Here is a 22,073-nt window from a genome sequence, read left to right as displayed (position 1 = left end):
CGAAACATAAAATTACAAAAAAACCCTCATACATATATATATTTATAAACTTTGTTCTTAGTGTTTGATGATTAATTGTACTTTTGTATGTTTGAGAAAGTAAACTCTAAACTATTGTTGTCTCACTTTAGTGATGGATGAGGATGATGAATAGTATTTGTTTTTTTTTTTCTTTCTATGAATTTCACTTTTTTTTATATGAAAGTAAGTTCTGGATTGAGTTGCTACGTAACTAATGAGTTTGGGTTTGGGTTTCGGGTCCGAAACCCAATGGATTTGGGCATGGATTTCATTTTATCGCCCATAAGGTTTGTGTTTGGGTTTGGGTTTGGGTTCTAGGATTTGGGTTTGGGTTTGGTAATTGTAAAACCCGTGCCCGATCCTTCCCGTTGCCATCCCTATACGTGACCTAATGTTATCTGCTATGCCTTGAAGGGCAAACTCATCAGAACAGTCATAGGTCATCCCCAACCGTTTGCCTATAGTCAAAGCCGCCCTCGCCCTCGTCATAACCCCCGGAGGGCCAGGGGACTCAAAGAGCACCATCTGACTGCTCGGGGGGGCGGGGGGGGGGGGGTCCAGAACCTCCACTTCAACGCCTGAGGAAGAAACACTCCCAAGCTCCAGCTCTACACCCGAATTCTGCACCTATCTTGGCCGCCCACGAGGGCGGGGAGACACCGGTGTGAGGCCTTGATTGGTGGCAGAACCTTCCCCCATGTGTCCAGCAGCGCAAGGACCTCCATCAGCTTTCTTAGGACGACCGCGGGTCTTGGGCATCCTCCATTGCCAAGGGTTCTGCAACCTCCCGAATTCTGGGCAACCAAACAGAAATCGGAAAAGCATCGAGAGAAGAGAGCCTGAGCACAGGGCTTTGGCCAAAAGGCCATGCAGAACAACCCTGACTTTCCTGAACAAACCCACACATCTGAGTAGAGCTCCTAGGAAAACGAAGAGGAAAATAATGACTAAATAATATTTTGAAATAAAAATGACTTGAGGCGGTATAATAGAGGAAAATAATTATGACCAAAGTTGAATAAATTAAAATTTTCTAAATAATATTTTACACTATTAAATTTTTAATTTATTATACATATAAAAAAATGTTACTATAACTTATTTGATGATATTAAAAACTTATTACTGGATTTAAAAGGTTTAAAATTAATTTCCACAAAAGGAATTTGGTCCTTACCCACATGAGCTTAGTTTACTCCCCTCCAGGCCTCCAAAAAGCAATGACTTATTAGTTAAATTTGAGTACTCTTAGTCTTAACTATTTACATAAATAGAACTCTAATTACTATTTATTAAAATGTTTCAACAAAATTATTATTTATTTTAATTTATAATTAATTTTTTTAATAATTTTTATATAATGTTAAAAATAGTGTAAATAAACTTGTTTAGTGCATGAGTATTGTATCTAGTGATTGTCACATTTAAGCCTAGAAGCTTCTTTGATGTTACTATGTATGCTCAATTATTATGAAGGTTTATATAATTATATGCAACCACTTTTATTCAGATCAGATCTTGGAATTGGCTTTCTGTTAAGCTTCATGGCTTTAATTTTTCCCTGCTTTATGAATGGATTGTCAACCTCATTCACTGTCTAAAAAATCTGTAATCTTTTTCGGGGGGTTGGAGGATCGGCCACTGGTGTTATCTTTCTGTGGCTGTTGCTTTACTTGTTGGGGTGTTGAAGTGTTGGTGGCAGATGGAATTTATAGGGTGGGGGACCTTCAACTAAGAGCAACAATATGCTGATTTATGCAGGATCGACCTTGACATCATTTTGGATTTGCTAGCCCTTGTAAATACTTGGTTTTGCTGTCCTAAGTTGTGTATAAGGAATGGATTTACTCTAGACACTCTCTGTCTCCTCTGCTAGCTCAAGGGTTGGATGATTAATGTTGGTCTTGGATCTTTTCATGTACTGTGCTATCTATTTAGTCTTGTTAAACTTCTAGTTGCTGCTTCTTTTTTCTTTTCCCTGCTTGTATTTGTTCCAGGTTGAGATGCCTCTTATGCTCCATTTTTTATATATTTTGACTTATTAAAAAAATTACCGCACTCCTTTTAATACTAAAAAAGGTAAGGCTTGGGTAGCATCTTTAGACCTACCAAATAGGATGTTAATGACATGTTGGAGATCTCCTATGGAGGAAGATTGTCTCCTCATTAACCCCTGTGAAGGCCAACATGTGCTCACTCCAGTGACATGCTGAAGTGCTAGGATTTTCCCAGAGAATGCTCCCCAAACCTGCTGAATAGGGTGTCAATGATATATATTGGGGATCTCTTATGGGGGAAGATGTGAAATTCAACAAATGCTCACTCTAGTGGCATGCTGCAGCGCTTGGGGATCTCTTGAGTAAGAATGTTTACTTGTAAACAACTTGCAAATTAGATATAGAAGTTTTAGTATATAATTAAGACTTTGACAACTGTGAACATAGCATATCTAGGGAGGGGTACACAGGGTGCCCCTAAAAAAAATTTGCCGACTATATATAGATATATACAAAACTTTTTTTATTCTTAGCTAGTCCGACCCTAATGATTTTGTAGATTCTCTAAAATGTAAGTATGTTTATTATATTCATTGTTACGCTTATTCACTTCAACTATTACTTCTTACAGCAGCTAGAGAAGTGGATGAAGTTTATCATATTATAAAAAAAATGATCGATATAATCAATGTGGTTGTGCTTCACCAAAGCGTCATGATGAGTTATAAGAGCAGCAAGCAGTCAAGATAATTGAATATACCTCTTTGGATGAGTTACATCCTGATACTGGAACAGATTTGAATCAAATCAATACTTTACAATGTCCCAGTGAAACTAGATGGAGTTCACATTTCAAATCAATATCAAGTTTGATAAGCATGTTTGGTACAACTACAAGTTTGAGTTTGATCAAGCTTTTCTTCTTTTTCTTGTTACTAGAGTACCACATCACCTAGTAAGTAGTTGTCTTTCTAGAAAGGTGTACAAAGATAAATGTTATGGTTGCTGCTTTGCATACAGTGGAAAAAGGAATCCTATATTTTCCTGTCTCAAATAGTCCTCTCAGAAATGGCCAATAGCATATTATCAAATATGCACAACACAACATCTCTCCCAAACCACATTCCTTCCCATCTTGACTTGGTGCTGATGATTGCAATCCTAAAAACTTGAAAGTCATTGCTGTTAGTTGCAACAACAAGATGGTAGTTCCTGGCAAAAAAACTAGGGACTCATCGAAGGTAAACCTACTAGCATCCTTGTCATCCTTAACATCACTTGAAGAGGGTACATCTTTCTTTGTTATCTCAAAAACAGTATCTGATATTCCCAACAACTTAAGTAGGACACTCAGAAATCCACAAAAACCAGCATTTATTGGTGTTATTCTTGACATCCTTTGATTGTTCCACCAAGCACGGATTGACAGCTCTGATGCCAAGCATTCGAATAGAGTATACGCCGTGTAAATTACAAAAATTGCTACAGGTATACATGTGCCCGAGCCCTGTATTAAACAAATACAGTTATTTACTGGAAATAAATTAATATAAACAGATATAAAATTCACCTAAGACATTGGAATTAAGAGTTTAATTTTGATGTAGAAACAGTATAAATATTTTTTTACACTCCCAACCAACTAAATTTAAAAAATATATCACGTCAATCAATTAAATTGAATAAACAAACTGCTTTAATACATCTTTAAAATTTGATTGACGGAATGAGAGAGTTGTTCTCATGGTTTTTTATCATCCATCAATAATATTGTTCTGTTTTAGAGAAAGTGTAGTTCTGTACTTTTTTCTCACTAAATATATATATATATATATATATATATATATATATGTATGTATGTAATTGTAAAAACAAAAGCTTCCATCATCTCATCCTACTCACATGTTTTGATACTCAGGGTACGCAACTATTATTGCTCTGTCCATTTCTAATTCGGACCAAGTCATGTGTGGTGGGATCCGTAAGGGATTCTTAGTTTTTTTGCTGTGTTCCTAATGTTGACAGGAGCTGTGTCTGCTATTGATTTATGTAGTTTCTAATTTCTGCCTATTTTAAATTTTCCGATATAACTTTCTTTTGCATTGGATTGAAGTACCTTTTATACTTTCATTCAATATATAATTGGTTTATTAAGAAAATAAACCCCACTTAAAAGGAATTAAACATGAACCACTTGATATGCAATCGTTTTCTGAACGAGTAGTAACATTCATCAAAAAAGAAAAAGAAAAAAACCTCTTAAACAAATTTACTACCCATTATTAAAAGGATATTAATATGATAAATATTCACTTCAAGGAAAATTGGTAAAAAACTCCATAAAAATGAACAAAAAGCAGTAGTTCTTTTTTTTGTCAATACAAAAAGTAGTAGTTGTGTGTGGTGTTATTGTTATTCTGGTTGTCTATTTAATTTCTTACCTGAGGTAGGAAATTGGAGTTGGTAATGACACAATAGGCAAGGAGACCAGCATAGCTTACTTCTGCAACAGGCCACAAGCCCCAATTGACTATCCACATATATGCCAAACACTGCCTAAAATATAGCTCACCAAAAAGGGTCCTAAATATTGGGTTGTGTTTGGTGAAGAAAATCTCAAGCAATCCTGTGGCCCATCTCTTTTGTTGAGCCATTGAACTTGATCCACCAACTGGAGCACAACCTTTGAAGGCAATTGGGTCTGGTGTGCACAATTCTGATCTCCAACCTTTTTCATGAATTGTAAGCCCAGTAAGCACGTCTTCGGTTATTGATCCATATATCCAACCTACCTAGAAGAAATGCGAAATAAAAGTATGAGGCAATCACACATTTAGATAGTTGGTTTTCAACCAACAACCAACATAACACGATTTAATCGGAAGACTAGAAAATAGGACACCAATGGAAAACACAAGATTTTATCCGCACATACATGTTTTGGCTTTTTTTACCTGCTCACCCCAACTAGTGCCATATTCATATCCATAACTAGCAACTTGACTTCCTATCTCAATAGTCTTTGAAATGTCAATATCATGAGGCGAATATATCTTCCCTTTCAAAGCGTGAACAACTGATCTTATAAGCTTCTTTGAAGTTCCAAATTTGTATTTTAACTCCTCTTCCCGTATGTTGTTTCCTGCAACATTAGCTAGAAGGAGTAAGTTAACCAAAATTATTAAAAGTAATGTATTTTCAACTTTTTTTTTGAACTAAAAATGTACGTTTTTATCAAACTATTACTTTTATCGGCCAATTAGGGGTGACAATTAATCACATATTCATTAGGCACTAGTAAAATAAAAAAAAATTATCGAACAAGTTTTTCCTCTAGGAGTTGATCATCAGACCTTCACCTCCCTAACTCAAATGTTTTGAGCTCTTATCATTTGAGCAATTCTTTGGGGACACCAGTAAAAAAAATGTTTGTCATTTATCTCAATTACATAAAAGAAATTAAAATCAATTGTATCTCAATTATGTAACCCCACTCCAAAATATTTTTTATTCGAGGTTATGCATATAGTTTAAATGGTTTTTGGATAAATAATAGATTAATATATTTTATAATTGATTACTAAAATGATACTTTTTTTCTTCATCGAAAACTTCCTAATAATTTTCTTAATTCCTAATTGAACTTTGCCATGAAGGATCTTCTTAGCCGAACTTAATATTAAATATATATATATACGATTTTTTTTAAAAGAAAATATGCATGTTAATCCTTGACAAAAAAATAGAAATATGTCATATACTAAACATAATATAATAAGTGAAATATATATGTTCATTAATAATTACCTTTTTGTACGTTATTGGGAGAAAGACCATAAAGGACTTTTCTTCTATGAAAGCAGTTTGTTCCTCCGTAGAAAGGTCCTTGGAGTCCTGCTAATCCAGCCGCGAGATACTGCATATTTGAAAAACGAAAAAATTTAAAAGTAATGAATTAATTAACTTAAAAAACTACTCTTCCGAGAAGACATAGAAATACACTTTAAATAATAAATTAGAAGAGAAAATGTAACTGGATATGTACGATTGTTTACACAGTCAATCAATGTATACTAATTAAATCCATATTTAGTATATTTACCTTAAATAAAACCACCATCTGATTTCCGAAAGGATCGTCTTTCAGTGTAGCATAGAATTGTTGGGGAAATTGAGCAAATGCAACTTCTTTTGCTCCCTTAGGATCAAGCAAAATACAGAGTGCATGCAGAGCAATCTTTGGATTGTTTACAAACATGTCACAATCAACGTTCAGGATAAATGGAGCATTTGTAATCAACCCGGAGACTCTTGTCTGAATAACAATTAAGGAAGTTGAATAAAATTAAAAAGCAAAAATGTCAAAGAATGATTGAAAAGTTGCTTGGAGTTTGAGGAGTAAAATATGTTAATGACAAAATTCACAAGCTGAATGTACAAATCAAAGTGTTCATAATAACCTAATTAATCAAGTTTTTTAAAGCAAAATTTTAATCAGAACAATCACAAATTAACTTTGAGAAACAACACACTAGTTAACTAACAATTAATCATGTAAGTTTTATAGAACATGACTTTAGTAATAAGTTAACTAAAATTAAATCAAATTAATTAACTTTTAACAAAACTAACCACTCTAAATATGATGATTTGGTTGATGTGTGGGATTCAAATTTGAAAAATGCCAAGAAATTAAAGAATCAATATCTTACCAATACATTCATGGCACCTGCTTTGAAATGATGTGGTTGTTTTGGCCTCTTCTCTCTAGCTATGTAGATCAAATGAGGCACTCCATCAACAAGGCTTTCTTTGTTCTCCCATATAACCTTAGAAATTCATTCATAATGTGCACAATATTTTGTTGTCAGATGGTTACTTTTGTAGTCCTTACTCCCTATAGCCAAGTTTGCCGTAAAAAAAACAAATTCAGTAAATATAAACTGAAACTGTAAATAAGTTTTACCGTCATCCAATTACCATTTACCATTTTATTATAATGTCATAATTAAGTTCAAATTAAAATTTATTAAAAAGAAAAGTGAAGAATTCTTATTGTATGTGTAAATCTGATTACCCCATTGTATATTTTTTTGGTACAGAGAGCAAAAGAAAAGAAAACTAAATCCTCAAGGAAGAAATTCTCAAAGAATCTCTACGAATTGAAGCAACTACACATTGAGGGGGCCTATCATGAACAACATATTCCAAAGGGGGGAGATGATCCAAGTGCATTGGAGTCCCAAGGCTTTTCAATCATGTTTCTCTATCTAAATATATTATCTGCTTGTTTGTGTGCTCCCTTCACCACAATCAACCCAACTATTGAATCACTTAAATTATAAATCACCCCCAAGGCTAAGTGTCCACATGGTTCTTTGGGTTCGATAGCTGAGACTTACAATTCTATATTACTTCAGCAATAGAATATACTTGCTATTAAAGTGTGTGTTGTTTTAGAGCAACAATGGTGCATTTGGATAGCAACAGTGTGGCTTCTATAGAACCCGAGAAATAAGGTGATTTTCAGAGTAAGGGAGATGGATTTCTCTAGAGCTATTGACATGATTCAATTTAGATCCTAGATATTGATCAAGGCTAAGGTTGTGGATTTTAAATTTTCACGCTTTGATTGGTCATTGAACCCTCTGTCTTGCTTGGAGATTCTGTGATTCTGTTCTATGTTTATGCCTCGGCTAAGCCTATGAGTAATGGAGGCCAGGTGGTTTCCACTTTCCACAACTCATGGAGTTTCAATTTCAAGAGATGAAAACCAATCGTCTTTTTGAGTAACTGTTTTCCAATCATAACATGATACATGCGTCAACTTCAATGAAGATTTCCGTTCACTCAATTCCTACCTTTTCCACCTAATAAACAGACAATTACACTAGACATGATGAAGCACTTCAACGTGGATCGTGAAAGGTCTTTTCATCAGTGTTTGCTTGTGATCTAATTTACCCCATTGTATTATTAATATGTAGATTTAAATTATATACATATATAATTTATAGTTCTTCATTCAGTACGTGAAGGGGAAGAGTTTATAGAGGTATAATAATAACTCATAAATTAAGCGAATGGGCATTTTAAAATAAATTATACTATGTATCATATATCCATCCTATTTTATTTAATCATCAAAGAAATAAATGTAAAGAAAATTAATCACTATTCTTGTATAAAACACACATATGTTTTGCTTAAGTGGCTAAAAAAATAATGACTTGCACTTCATATTCTATAAGACCACCCATTTACATAACTTAGACTTTCCCTCACACTAAAATAGGTCTATTTTTAGGCATAAAAACAAAAAAGAAAAATTTCAGATTAAAATCAATTAGTTATATTTTGAAGTATTAAGTTTTTTTTGGGAACATTGGAAAGTTAAATTAGACCCGTCAGAGATTGATCGATCTCTTAATCTTTCCCTCCCCAACTCATATTCACCAAACTCTTACTACTTGAGGTATCTTTCAAGTATTAAGTTTAAATAAATATTGTAGGTGACGCGAATGAGTTACTTTAAAAATAAGAAAAATGATAGGTAAACATATACTTACGATAAATATAAATATCTATTAGACATACACATTTGTGATAAATTTTAACTTCACATCACTTTTTTACATTTCAAAACCCCACAAATATATATATATATATATATATATATATATATATATATATATATAATAAATGTCTCCCACAAAATGCATCTCTATCAATCATCATTGTTACCTTAATTATGGTTGGATGATTAGTCCTCTCCGTGTTTGAGAAAACCTCAAATTCTTCCTTGCATGGAATTGTTTTCCGGGCCGCATCTTCTATTCTGCGACTTAGGTTGTCATACATATCCTGCCAAGACGTGCAAATGCAACGTGACAAAACTTTAAGGTTGACGATACTTTACAATCTTTGCAGATTTTGGAGTGAGATATAGACAACTTATTTACCTAGCAATAACAAATATTCAATCTCTATTTCAATAAAATAAAATCAATCTCTATCTTCAAAACTTTTAATCCAATTATATATATATATATATATAAGTTTTTTTTTAAAAAATGATAATCCTGTTAAATTGATTTTCACCAAATCAGTAATTACATTTTTCATTTTAATTAAAATTAAAATGAAATGTTACTATTGGTCATATGTGACGTAGTATGACTGTGTGATGTTTTTACACTAACCGTGCATAGAATTTGAACATTTTTGAAATTTATGAAATCAAATATTTACCATAAAAAATGTGCCTTTCTCACATAAATTTTTTTGTATGTATAATAGGTTTTTATATTAAATTAAATCAAAATAAACCAAATTACTTTTTAAAAATTATTATCTCCTTGCATTTTCACTCAATCAACAATACTATTTAATTAATCAATAAATCTTAAGAAAATTAACATTAACTTCTTAATAAATGTATATATGATTATTTTTTAAGTGGTTAATTATATTTTTAATTTTTAATTAATAGATATTAAATTTCAATTGCTTAAACCCATCATTAAAATGATTATCTCTCAATAAAAATAATCTAAAATTAAAAGGCTAAATTTTATATTTTAATTTAGTTTTTACACATAACATAAAAAATCCTGAATTGCACATATATAATTTACTAGTTCTCGAAAATTTGTTAAACCCTATTAAATACCTTCATATGTAACCATTGTTGTATGAATTCTGGTGTTGAGTTTTGGGTGGTGGTCGTGCTCTCATCACAGAAGTATCTGAATGGCTCTCCATGTGACTCTCTCTCACTCCCCAGTGTCGTCCACGTCAGATTATTAATCCACCCCAGCCTCCTTCCGTTAGCAAATTGACAAAATGACTAACGTTGCTCACAGAGTGTTAGGTGAGGGACGATTTATGTAATTAAATTAGGTGAGGGACCAAAATCATGGCTTTTGTAAACGTCAGGGACCAAAGTTGCAATTAAGCCTAAGAACTAAGAACCTTCCATTGGAGATGCTCTTAGATGGGCTCACATGAAGTTCTTAGTTCTTAAAAATAAGAACTCAGTTCTTATATAAGGAGTTTTACTTTTGAGTTCTTAGCATAAAAAAATATTTTCTCTCATCCAAATTTCTTTATTACTTTATGAGTTTTATTTTATTGCTTTATGAAAATAAAAAGTATAAATAATGTGGTTTGTGGGACCAAATGAATAATACTAAGAACTAAGAATTATGGTTGAAGCAAAATTGCTTGAGAGTTGCTTAAGCACATGTGGCAGTACGGGCCCACATGAATAATGCTAATTAAAAACTAAGAACTAAGAACCTAACATTAAAAATGCTCTAAGATAACACAAGAGATACTATAACCCATATTCAACAATGATCACTTCTTATTACATATGTTCTTTCTCTTTCTTTCTTTTTATGGATGTCTATACCGAATTGATGTGTATGAGTCATTTTTGGTCCACAAATATTCAATCTCTTGATGTTTTTCAAATGAACAAATTTAAGGATTTAGACAAATATGCATCACAAAGTAGATTTTTCTGCTTCCCACCTCACTTTTCATTGAATCTTCCTGAAGGAGAAATGCTAACAAGTAACAACATTCTCTTTTGCCTTCTCTACTTAATTGATATTTTATGTTTTTTTAGTTAAATATTAGTTGTTATTAATGTTAGTAAACTAGTTCTTTCACCAGAGTTTGAATTCTAACCATTTCACCCTTCCTCAAACTCTTATGTCTCATAACTCTTACCACTATTGTAAATCCTTTACTGTTGGTGATGGTAATTATCTATAGATCCAGCCAATCGATGAAAGGAAGTGGCAGAATTGGGCAGGGTATCTTAATAATTTCTTTCATGTTACTATTTGTCCAATCCCATGGACAATTCCAGTTCGACTACTTCAAACTTGCATTGCAGTGGACACCGACCACGTGCGCTGTGTCAACATGTAATCAAACAAAATTTTCCCAATTTCCACAAGAATTTACAATTCATGGCCTCTGGCCCTCCACATATGCTTATCCACAACCGAACTGGTGCCAACCGCGGTTACTCTATGATACCAATAACACACAGGTATATTGATTTATTTTTAGGATAACTTTTCCCTACATTTTCGTTCCAAACTTAATTTAAATTTATTTTTGTTTACAGTTTATTCCACTGAAAAATCAACTTAATGCTAATTGGCCGGATATGATCAAACCCACTAATGATATATTCTGGGGTCATGAATTTGAGAAGCACGGAACATGCATGACCAGCAATCAGGCAGACTACTTCATCACTACTTTAAATCTGAAGTCACAACTCATTCCAAACGTGAAAGCTGCGATTGGATATGCTCCCAGCCGTATGACGCGAAACATTCAAGATTTTATGACATCTCTCATAAGAGCTTATCGGTTTCAACCAGTCATTGTGTGCGATGCTTTGGCAGAAGTTTGGCTTTGCTTTGATAATAATAGGAGACTCAGAAATTGTCCGCGACCTTGGAAGATTAATTGTAACACATTTATATCTTTGTTAGCATGACAAAAATGTATCAAGTATTGAACATCCATGGAAACCACAGAATAAAATAAGATCTATTATCATATTACTTTAGTGTTAATTGACATGGGCTAAAGTGATTCTCGTGGGATAATTAAGTGAATAAAATTTTGGCAATAATTTGAAGGTATCATATTATCATTTTAGTTCTTTGAGTTTGGTTAGAAATTAGGATTCTTAAAATGTGTTATATAATTTTATTTTAAGTTATCTGTTTTTATGGTGGCGCTACACAGTGAATTTTTTAGAAGCTTCATTGAAATAAAGCAACCCTATAAGGCTATAAATACTTCACTCTGTTCCCAGAGTCCGCACAAGAAGTGTGCTTGCATTGCACCATCTTCTACCATGGTTGAAATGAGCAACTCTGAGAAACAACCACAACCTCATATAGCATTTCCAATAGTTTTAGACATTCCAGTCACCAAAACTCAATCCCATAATCACAACAAGTCTCAAATCCATGTCCAATATTCTCTATCTCCAATTCTACCACAAATCCATGCAGGGTATTTCAGAATCAGCTTATCCCTCTCAAGTCAAGCCTTGTTGTGGAAGATCCTCATTGAACAAATCAAAGATGCACTCGCTCTTAGAAAAATATTTTCATCCATACCCTCCACTGCTTTCACTCTCCTATGGTATCTAGCCTTGTTCTCATTACTTGGTGCTTTTTGTGACTCTGTATCAGAGGTTACCAGGGTATGATAATAGCCTCCCTCCTCTGCTGCGTCCTGTGTTCTTCTTGTTCTTTGCGGGGCCAAGCGTAGCGAGCTTGGCTTGGCGCTCCATCTGTGGCGAGTTTGATACCGCTTCCAAGATGCTGTTCTTCTTCCTCTTTCCTTCTTCCTTTCTTTTCATGCCCCTGGTATTTTTCTGTCCCTCATTGATTCTACCTTCATAATTGATTAGATTGTAGAAGAATTTCTAAACATGACAGAAAAGAAAAATAAAATAGTATACTATTTTGCTTAGAAGTCTTAAAGAAAGCTACCTAAAATGTACCTAATGTTATTTCCTAGTGGCCGGTGGATCCAAGTTCACCAAAAAAAAAAAAACATAATGGCAGTGCACACAAAAGATAAAAACTTCAAAGTGATGTGGTAAAATTGTTTACGTTTCTTTCTACAATAGCATCATGATTTTCTATCTTCAAGTGTATCAGTTTGTTGTTCCACTTCCACTGATGAAATTTCGATATATAACAATTGAAAAACACATGAGTTTGTTATAAGGTGATTTTTAATCATATGTCAAAATTTTATTAATGAATAAGAAAATTGAGAACATTTTAGTACAAAATATTTCAACGGTGCACTATCATTCTTGATTTGTTTTGTTCATCATTTGGAAGTATGTAAGTTGAAGTCCACTAGTAAAGTGGTCCACTATTTAAGAAGTTGACTATGACCCTTGTTTCAATATACTAGTAGATAACTTTTACAATTTCACGTCACTTTGTTTATCTGAAAATGATAATCTTACAAGTTCTATTTGGTTGTCCCCATTTAGTGTCAATGCCAACTCAAAGCTTATGATTGTGTAGTCATAAACTTAACCATTTATAGTTCACTGTACTTGGACAATATAGCTTGTAATCTATGATAGATAGCTAAAATTGTTCAACTTTTCCTATTGATAAAAAAAAAGTTTATAAGTGCTTACTTTCTTTTGTATTTTGGGACAATCAGGTTTCAAGGCCTCTGCTATTTAAGAAGTCCATGAAGAAATTCAATGTGGCATGGTGGGCTTATTCTTTTCCTCTGACGGCTTTGGCACTTGCTTCAGCAGAGTATGCACATCAAGTTAAGGGAATGATCACTGCTCATGCTGTTATGTTGGTCTTATCTTTGGTCTTATCTTTAATCTCAGTTGTGGTGTCTGTGGTATTGATGATTGTCACTGCTTTGAACACTAGCATGTCCTTACCAGCTAACAACTTCGACTCAAATTAGAAAAGCAATTGCACAGCAACGTGATTAATATTAATGTGTGTGGATACCAACTTAATATCACGCGAATGGACTTTTTATCGTAATTTATAAAAATAGTTCATTCCCTTTCTAAGTTTGAAGTGAGGTAACCAAACACACTCTTAGTTATTAATGGGAATGGGAATGGGAATAGGAATGATCAGCATTTGTAATTGTAAATCATATATAAAATGTCTTTACAATTTGATATATTCACACTCACTTTTATTTATGGAGTTAAGTTTCGTGCACTCATAACAATTCTGAATTCACACAATCACAAAATCTAAACTGCTTGGTTAAAATAAGTTGGCTCATATATTTTATCATGGTCGGACGGTAAAAATAAGCATAAAGTTTAAGTCGTCTGATCATAATCGAACAACTCAATTCTTCTGCGAATTTAGAAATTTCATCTTTCTAGTTGGAGCTGAAATTTGGGTGTGTATGAATTATTTTGCAATGTCTTGAAGTGTAATTATGTACCACACCAAGAAATTTTGGATTACTAGAGTAACGAAACCATATATATACAGGAACTGCACCTACTCAGTTCAAATAAAAATATGTTGTTTAACATATGATAATTCTTAACTAGAACCAAAGGTCATATCATTTCAACTTTGTATTATTTTAGCTTACAATCGCATATTTGGATATCTGTATGTGTCTCTATGCCTTGTATTTTTGCGACACTATGCTATGGAAAAGTATAGCAACAGTGGGAATCAATAGAAGACATTATGTGTCTTTTGTCTTATAGGGAAGGGAGGTTCTAACTTGCTTCCTCATCTTCAGTTGTGTTATTAAAATAACAAATATCATATACCCAGAATTTTATAAGGAAAATATTGAGTAAACGACAATGAGGATACCGACAGACGTTGCTTTCTAACTCCTGCTAACCTCATTTCATCAAAGGCATAAAGAGCATGGGATGTTTGTCCATTTGATACCAATCCTGATATCAAACCGTTCCATGAAACTTCATCTGGCTCAGTTATCTCTTTAAAACCTCTGTTTGCATCGCGCCTACTACCGCACTTGCTGTGCAAGTGTACTAAGCTGTTTGAAACTGAGTTACATCTCTCAAAACCTGATTTGACAGAATAGCTTTTCAGTTTCCATAGTTCCTAAGCCAGCTGCAGCTGATAGAAAACTCGCCAAGCTGAATTCATCCATCTTAACCTCATCATTGCACATGCGAGTCACTACTTATAATGCCATGCCATGATCTCCCCTCTGGTTTAACCTTGCAGCTAAACTTGTGTATGTCACGGGATCTCTATGATTCATCATGCCAATAACAGACCATGCTTCCTCCGCCATTCCCCCTCCAGCATAAGCATCTACAAGAGACAGCTATATCAATGTCTGTTTTTGATTTTATGATATGTGCATGGAGTTTCATAGTTTGAACAAGAGACTTTATATTGCTGCAAGCTACAAGGACAGTAGATAGAGTAAAGGAATTTGGTTGCATTCCAGCTGCTTGCATCTCAGCAAACAATTCAAAAGATTATTTTTCAAATCCATGTTCTGCTAAAGCAGCAATCAAAGAAGTCCAAGAGATAACATTTGGTGAGGCTATCGCTCTAAAAGCTTTCATAGCACCTTTTTGATGTTGGAGCATTTCATGTACATATCCACCAGTGCATTTCCCACATATATATATCATCCTCCAGTCCAATTATGATGACCCGTGAATGAAATTGTTCCCCCAGGCCCAATGATAAGATTGAGGAGCTAGCATTCAATAAACTAGCATATGTAAAATTATTTGGTAGGATTCGAGACAATTCCGTATCAAGAAATGCATTGATAGCCTCTCTAACCTGCAAAGTAAATCCAGAGATAATGGCGGTCCACAAGCACACATCATATTGAGCATTCATATGTTGGTGTTGATTGATTGGTGTTGATTAATTGACTTTGAAATAAACAAACAACAAAAGATTAATTTTTATGCTATTATTTAGGAAAATAACAGTCTTATTGACTGATAAGATAGAGTTGTTTCAGCTTCTATTTTTTAGGCTTTCATCTAGCAGTTGTTATGTTTTTGAATTTGAATTTTATGTTGGTGATTCTGCTGTATAAAACCAGTTGCTATGCTGCTGAATAAAAATATGCTTTATGCTCCCAATTCTCTGCTATCGTTCTTCTCTTCTACCCATACTATATTTTTAAAATAACCAACAAAGATAAGGTTTATCGATTAAAGAAGGCATTGTATGGCTTAAAACAAGCACCAAGGTCTTGGTACAGCAGAATTGATACACATTTAGAAAGCTTAGGCTTCGTGAAAAGTCTAAGTGAGTCTACCTTATATGTTAAAAAGGTGGATGAAGATATACTTGTGTTATCTATATATGTTGATGATATATTTGTTACAGGAAGTAGCAAGAAGATGATTGACAAGTTTAAAAAAGAAATGGAAGATGTCTTTGAAATGACCGATCTTGGAAAGATGACATTCTTTCTTAGTATGCAAGTGCAGCAAAAGCAACATGAAATATTTGTGTGTCAGGAAAAGTATGCAAAGGAAGTCCTCAAGAAGTTCAACATGGAAGAGTGCCATCCAACAGCTACTCCAATGAATCAAAAGGAGAAGTTTTGCAAAGAAGATGGAGCTGAAAAGATTGATGAAAAGTTGTACAGAAGCTTAATAGGATGCTTGATGTATTTAACAAGTACATCAAGGTACATGCATTGTCCAAGTGAAATTCATTTTCAAGCAGCAAAAAGAATTCTTAGATATGTTAGAGGAACCACTGATTATGGAATAAGATACAGGCAAGTAAAAAGCTTCAGCTTTCATGGTTATTCTGATAGTGATTGGGCAAGATGTGTTGATGACATGAGAAGCACCTCTGGTTATTGTTTTACTCTTGGTTCTGGAGTTTTTTCATGGTGTTCTAAAATGCAAGAAATTATAGCTCAGTCTACAGCGGAAGCCGAGTATGTAGTTGTTGCTGCTGCTGTGAATCAAACTCTTTGGATTAGGAAAATCATGGCAGATTTGCATATGGAACAACATGATAGCACTCAGATTTTGGTGGACAATCAGGCTGCAATTGCAATATCCAATGATCCAGTGTTTCATGGAAAAATAAAGCACTTCAAGATAAAGCTTTATTTTCTAAGAGAGGTTCAAAGGGAAGGAGAAGTGGAGCTAATCTACTGCAAGACAGAAAATCAAGTAGCTGATATCCTAACCAAGGCACTTCCAAAATCCATATTTGAGTTCTTGAGGCAAAAGCTTGGTGTTTGCAGTTCCAAAGTCAAGGAGGAGTGTTGATTGATTGACTTTGAAATAAACAAACAGCAGAAGATTAATTTTTATGCTATTATTTAGGAAAATAACAGTCTTATTGACTGATAAGATAGAGCTGTTTCAGCTTCTATTTTTTAGGCTTTCATCTAGTAGTTGTTATGTTTTTGAATTTGAATTTTATGTTGGTGAATGGTGATTCTGCTGTATAAAACCAGTTGCTATGCTGCAGAATAAAAATATGTTTTATGCTCCCAATTCTCTGCTATCGTTCTTCTCTTCTACCCATACTATATTTTTAAAATAACCAACAGTTGGAGACCTTAGTTGCATCTTCCATCCGTCTGCATTTGGAATACATGTCAACAATGGCTGTCTTCAATACCAAATCTGATTAACTGTGCATGCAGTAGCTTCCCATAACCTAAACCAAGAAAATAAGATAAGCTTCATCTTGACATAGATTTCTAGAGCTTCACTCCATTTACTAGTTTCAATTAAAGAAGAAATCATCGTTGTCCATGATACATCACCACCCTTGACAAATTAGCAATTTGTATGCTTCTACAAACTTGGTGTATAAATCAATCAAAGAAGTGCCAAGAACAGGATTCACCTCTAACCCAAGCTTGCATCATCAAGCATTTCTTGAATGAGAAACAAAGCGATTGAAAACAGTTGAAACGTAAACTTCATGACAAAACAAAAACAAAATTAGAAGAAAGAGAGAAACAGCGAATGTAAAGACCAACAAAGGTTTTACAACTTTCAACAAGCTTTGAAGAATATAAAATTGAATCTCAGTGCCTAACCATAGTTTTCGAAGGCAAAAAGGCAGATGGAACCAACAAACTCTAATTGAATCTATGACAAATAATTTTGTATTTCTACTAAAATAACCATAGTCCAATTAGAAATGTAGTACAACGAAATATTGAATTACTAAATTGCCTCTAGGCCGCAAAACCAGCTTCTTTATTTTAAATATATATAGATTTCACCCACTAACATCAGGGAGCGAAAGCATAGACTCTGTATACAAAGGCACTGATTCATCGACAAGACCAAAATGGTCGAAATTCTCTAGTTGATCTCCTTGTAGTCCTTCATCACCACAGTTTGTGAGATTTATTCCAGAACACACAACAATATCACAACCTTTTGTAGAGCATAATGGGTAAAGGAGCTTCGAAGATAGAACAACAAGAGTCTTGGTCCAAGATGATAGAAACTTAATAAAAAGTCAAAAAATTTAGAAAGGTTTCTGTGTGTTTTTAGAAAACACGCATAAATAATATCATCACAAAGAAAAAACACAGTCAGTTTAGTTACCTCTTAGAGACTTTATATAATGTACAGGAAACAGGGTGACAGACTATAAGCATCAGGGAGAAAACTATTATCATATGCATCCAATGACAACAAAAACTGCTGAATAAATGCTAAAAAGCAGAGGGTAAAACAGTGACATCATGCAAGTACCTCCCTCAACTTTCCACTTATATCATCAAGAAAGTCTGCATCAGGATGCACTATCGCCATTTCCCTACGGTAGCAAGAAGATATGAGTGTATTTATTATATGAAACGCAAAATATGAGTCTACAAACATCTAAATTTGAGCATCCTTGCATATTAATCTACCTGAGTGGAGTCTTAAGAGGCTTGTTATGACGCTCACGAATGTTTCGGGCAAGATCAATTATTGTCATCATCCTTGAAACACTTTGCTCAATCCGTTCCCCCCTCTGGTAAAACTATGCAGCCAAACAGAAGGAGAGTATATTAGGTGGAAGCAATATATCTCAAACATAACTAAAGCTTGAACCTGAGATCATATTAAGCTGCAAGAATCTCAAAGACAGTCTTTCCACTACAAAATGCAATCATGATTTCTGGAGTGGGTAAGGTGGAGGAAGAAAGCATATTGGAGAATATGTCCTGAAAGTTTTCTTTCAACTCTATAAGATATATTTGAAAAAAAGAACGTGCTAGAAAAAAATATAATTGCACTGATCCAACCAACTATATCTATCCAAAGGGTTATCAGGAAAGACAAAATACAAAGAAAATGGATAAGAAATCATTTGAACAAAGTAACAAAGATAAAATAGTACAATAAAGGATAATGCTAGAACAACACAGCACAGACATAGCACTTGGACCATAATCGGACGAGTATCATTGATGTAACCCACACAGATCCAAAGGTTAACCAAATCATGCACGAACCTTGAGGACTAATTTACTAAAATTTCTAACAACTAACATTTGCCTATCAAAAAAAGAAACAAATCATGCACAATGCAAGAATCATACCACTACAAACACAAATGAACCAACTGAATTCTGTATTTCTATTTGGATACTAAAAACAAGAATAGCTTTGCAAAATGCATACACATGACACATTATACTATTAAACATTGTACTAAAAAATAGGTTGCCAAGCAGTAAGCATACTAAAGAGTAAAGACTACAATCTATTGGTTTTTTTTCCAATTATTTATCAGTACTTAACGTATGCGGGGAAATGGGACAATTTATTATAAAAGCTTAAAGACTTCCTGCACTCTACTTAGCGTATGCTTTGCTTGGTATTGAAGGTGAATAATAAGATGAAAAGTACAGAAAGAAGAATGAAAATAACAAGGATAAGAAGGTTATAATTTCAGTTGCTGAAGGTTGTAGAGAAGATGGATCTGCATGGTTGAAAATTAATTTTGTTTGTGATACTAATGTTGGTCTAAATGAAACTAATATAGAATATTGAAAGATGCGTGCAAACGCCGGACAAATGTGTAAAAGAAAAAAGTAGAATGCAACTAGTGTCTAGTGGTCACTCCGTTTTCATATTTTACCTCTTTAATTTCTTATCAAGGTCCAGAAAAGCATACAATAATATTAACTTCTCATTTTCACCCCTCTTCTATTTAGTTTTTTACCTCATGCCCATATGGTTACGCCAACTTGTTTAGCAAATTGCTATGGAATCACGCTGGGATGACTTAATGTGTTTCTATGCTTCAAAAACAGAAGCAAAACTTTCTTATGTAGTAAAAAATTGAGTATGAGTGCACATTGATTCTACACATACCCTTATCTTAACAGGGGGGGAATAAATTGGCAGTCCCAAATATATCCCTTCATTTAAGTTCAATTGATTTTAATTTACATAATCACTCACATACTGACCACTTTAAATCAATGTTACTACAGACTAAGATGCCAAACAATCATTAGGCTCTGAAGTGCTTTGTACATATTCTCTTGCCAAGAGAACTAATAATATTCACTTCTCGTTCCCAAACCTCCATCATTAGCTTTTTTTCTTACCAAACACACCTTCGGAATTAGAAAAAGAGACCTTTTCCACACCAATCCTCACCAAAAGGAACTGGAAGGAACCTGAACTAGTAGGCTTTTAACTATCTCAAACTAGACTAAACTAAACTCTGCAACAGTGAGATTGAATTGGATAATGCATTAGCTATAATATAAGTAAATGAACTGACTAAAGGAAATTCAAGTAAGACAAAAAATGACCAGCAATGTGTGTTGCAAACATATTCTCATACCGTAACATTCGAAAAGCCAACAAAATCGTCCAGCTCGCCAAAGTGAGCCTGAACAGGAGACTTGGCTTGGGCAGGGTCTGCAAGCTCAGCAGAAGGAACACCATAAAAAGCTACAACACCATCAACATCTGGAACCAAGACAGAGCTGGCAATAGCGAGAGCACCCCCCATACAAAAGCCTGTTACAATGAAAGATCAATTCACATTTTTGTTCAACCAATGACTTACTAATAGCTATCCAAACACATCGCCATGCCTAATAAGGTGTACCAAACTGGCCCCCATACTAACTCACTAAATCTTAAGCCAAGGCCCAAGGCCAGTTCATGTCTTCGAAGAATCTTCTGCAGCCGTGGAATGATGATAAAAACAAAATAACTCTTGAGACACGGGTATATAAATTAACAAGGATGGTGTAGTTGACAGGAAATTTTGACAAATAATCAATTTTCATCTTGACAACTCATGAAAAGAGACAAACCTTCCTCGAACCATTTGTTTTACTTTTAAGCCAGTTAACTGAAGAACAAACATCCTTCACAGCACCTTGCCAATCAAGACCGTCAAACAAATGCTACGCTTCTGCAACATCTAGACCAACCTTTCCTTTGTACAGACTGGTGAAAAAGATAAAAACTCATCAGTGATCCAAATACATAATATGACAACACTACATGATACATAAAGAACAAATATTAAGAAAATTTAGGTAGTGCCGTAATCCTACTCTGGAATAAGAGCCTTAAATCCACAACCAAGCTGAGAAATCATGACAGCATGATTTTTGATTTCATAATCCACACCCCACCACTCCTGAAGCACAAAAATTCCAGGAGCATCGTGCTTGCCAACAACATATGCATCAAATGTCTAATCATAGAAAACATCAAAAACATAAAAAAAGATTAGCAATGAAACCCCACTGACATTATCATTGTAAGTTCAATGGGTCCCTCTAATATGCACAAGGATTTGCTTGTGTAACCTTGCACAACTAAAAGAGTGCTGAAAAAGTAGTCAAAACAGAAGTAACAAAGAGAAAGAACATCTAACAAAGAGCTAAGTAAGACTCCAAAAATATCATTGAATCAGTTTATTCAAAACAGAAATAACAAAACTGAGACAGCAAAAAAACCTTCAGGAGAAAAGTCTCTAGCCTCCTATACATGTCAATAATGGCTGTCTTCAATACCAAATTCATTTCAATACTAAATCTGATTAACTGTGCATGCAGTAGCTTCCCATAAGTCATAACCCAAACCAAGAAAATAAGACAAGCCTAAGAGTTTAACAAATGTGAACTCGTTTGGACAAACACCTGTTTCAATCATCTTGACATAGATTTCTAGTAGAGCTTCACTCCATTTACTAGTTTTAATTAATGAAGAAATCATCGTTATCCATGACATAATATCACCACCCTTGACAAATTCAAGCAATTTGTATGCTTCTACAAACTTGGGTGTATAAATCAATCAAAGAAGTGCCTAGAACAGGATTCACCTCTAACCCAAGCTTGCATCATCGAGCATTTCTTGAATGAGAAACAAAGCGATTGAAAACAATTGAAACGTCAACGACATGACGAAACAAAAACTAAAATCAGAAGAAAGAGAGAAATAGTGAATGAAAAGACCTACAAAGGTTTTACAACTTTCAACATGCTTTGAAGAATATAAAATTGAAT

General features: G+C 34.0%; 4 protein-coding genes across 6 annotated transcripts; 2 read left to right on the top strand and 2 right to left on the bottom strand.

Moving 5' to 3' along the window:
- Window positions 1–2,919: 2,919 nt before the first annotated feature.
- On the bottom strand, window positions 2,920–12,215 carry LOC130744961 (cellulose synthase-like protein H1; the record flags this gene model as incomplete). The annotated part of the gene is made up of 9 exons (XM_057597117.1): window positions 2,920–3,525; window positions 4,460–4,810; window positions 4,973–5,160; window positions 5,826–5,934; window positions 6,121–6,333; window positions 6,731–6,847; window positions 8,763–8,882; window positions 9,691–9,774; window positions 12,186–12,215. Coding segments are annotated over 9 exons (1,767 nt in total), but the record flags the coding sequence as incomplete, so codon positions are not given.
- LOC130747056 (ribonuclease 2-like) lies at window positions 10,560–11,690 on the top strand. Its single transcript, XM_057599874.1, has 2 exons — window positions 10,560–11,085; window positions 11,164–11,690. Exons 1-2 carry the CDS (start codon window positions 10,786–10,788, stop codon window positions 11,542–11,544), a joined length of 681 nt encoding a protein of 226 aa, XP_057455857.1. The 5' UTR covers window positions 10,560–10,785; the 3' UTR covers window positions 11,545–11,690.
- A 2-nt stretch (window positions 12,216–12,217) lies between the features above and the next one.
- On the top strand, window positions 12,218–13,744 carry LOC130747057 (S-type anion channel SLAH4-like; the record flags this gene model as incomplete). Its single annotated transcript, XM_057599875.1, has 2 exons — window positions 12,218–12,430; window positions 13,254–13,744. Coding segments are annotated over 2 exons (477 nt in total), but the record flags the coding sequence as incomplete, so codon positions are not given.
- Window positions 13,745–14,088: 344 nt separating this feature from the next.
- Window positions 14,089–21,990, bottom strand: LOC130747055 (isoleucine--tRNA ligase, cytoplasmic-like). 3 transcript variants are annotated; one of them, XM_057599873.1, is made up of 6 exons: window positions 21,114–21,990; window positions 20,868–21,003; window positions 20,387–20,565; window positions 18,453–18,565; window positions 18,292–18,355; window positions 14,089–17,233 (listed from the first exon to the last, which is right to left on the bottom strand). In XM_057599873.1, the coding sequence occupies exons 3-6, from the start codon at window positions 20,555–20,557 to the stop codon at window positions 17,204–17,206; spliced, it is 378 nt and encodes a 125-aa protein (XP_057455856.1). In that variant the 5' UTR covers window positions 20,558–20,565; window positions 20,868–21,003; window positions 21,114–21,990; the 3' UTR covers window positions 14,089–17,203. The 3 variants fall into 3 exon arrangements, with proteins under 3 accessions (XP_057455856.1, XP_057455855.1, XP_057455854.1); XM_057599872.1 differs by having other exon boundaries at window positions 14,089–14,884; XM_057599871.1 differs by lacking the exon at window positions 14,089–17,233 and adding an exon at window positions 17,265–17,499.
- Between the last annotated feature and the right edge of the window lie 83 nt (window positions 21,991–22,073).

Source organism: Lotus japonicus, chromosome 3, assembly GCF_012489685.1.
Source record: "Lotus japonicus ecotype B-129 chromosome 3, LjGifu_v1.2".
Taxonomy (NCBI): Eukaryota; Viridiplantae; Streptophyta; class Magnoliopsida; order Fabales; family Fabaceae; genus Lotus; species Lotus japonicus.
Note: the sequence above shows the minus strand (reverse complement) of the source record. Positions and strands in the feature narration are given on the sequence as shown.

Bases quoted from the DNA above. Each gene is read 5' to 3' on its own strand.
- LOC130747056 (XM_057599874.1), top strand. From the start codon at position 10,786: ATGGTAATTATCTATAGATCCAGCCAATCGATGAAAGGAAGTGGCAGA. The intron at 11,086-11,163 runs GTATATTGATTT...TTTTGTTTACAG, and splicing joins ATGATACCAATAACACACAG to TTTATTCCACTGAAAAATCA.
- LOC130747055 (XM_057599871.1), bottom strand. From the start codon at position 20,557: ATGGGGGGTGCTCTCGCTATTGCCAGCTCTGTCTTGGTTCCAGATGTT. The intron at 18,566-20,386 runs GTATGAGAATAT...TTGGCTGCATAG, and splicing joins TTGGCTTTTCGAATGTTACG to TTTTACCAGAGGGGGGAACG. The intron at 18,356-18,452 runs GTAGATTAATAT...TTGCTACCGTAG, and splicing joins CCTCTTAAGACTCCACTCAG to GGAAATGGCGATAGTGCATC.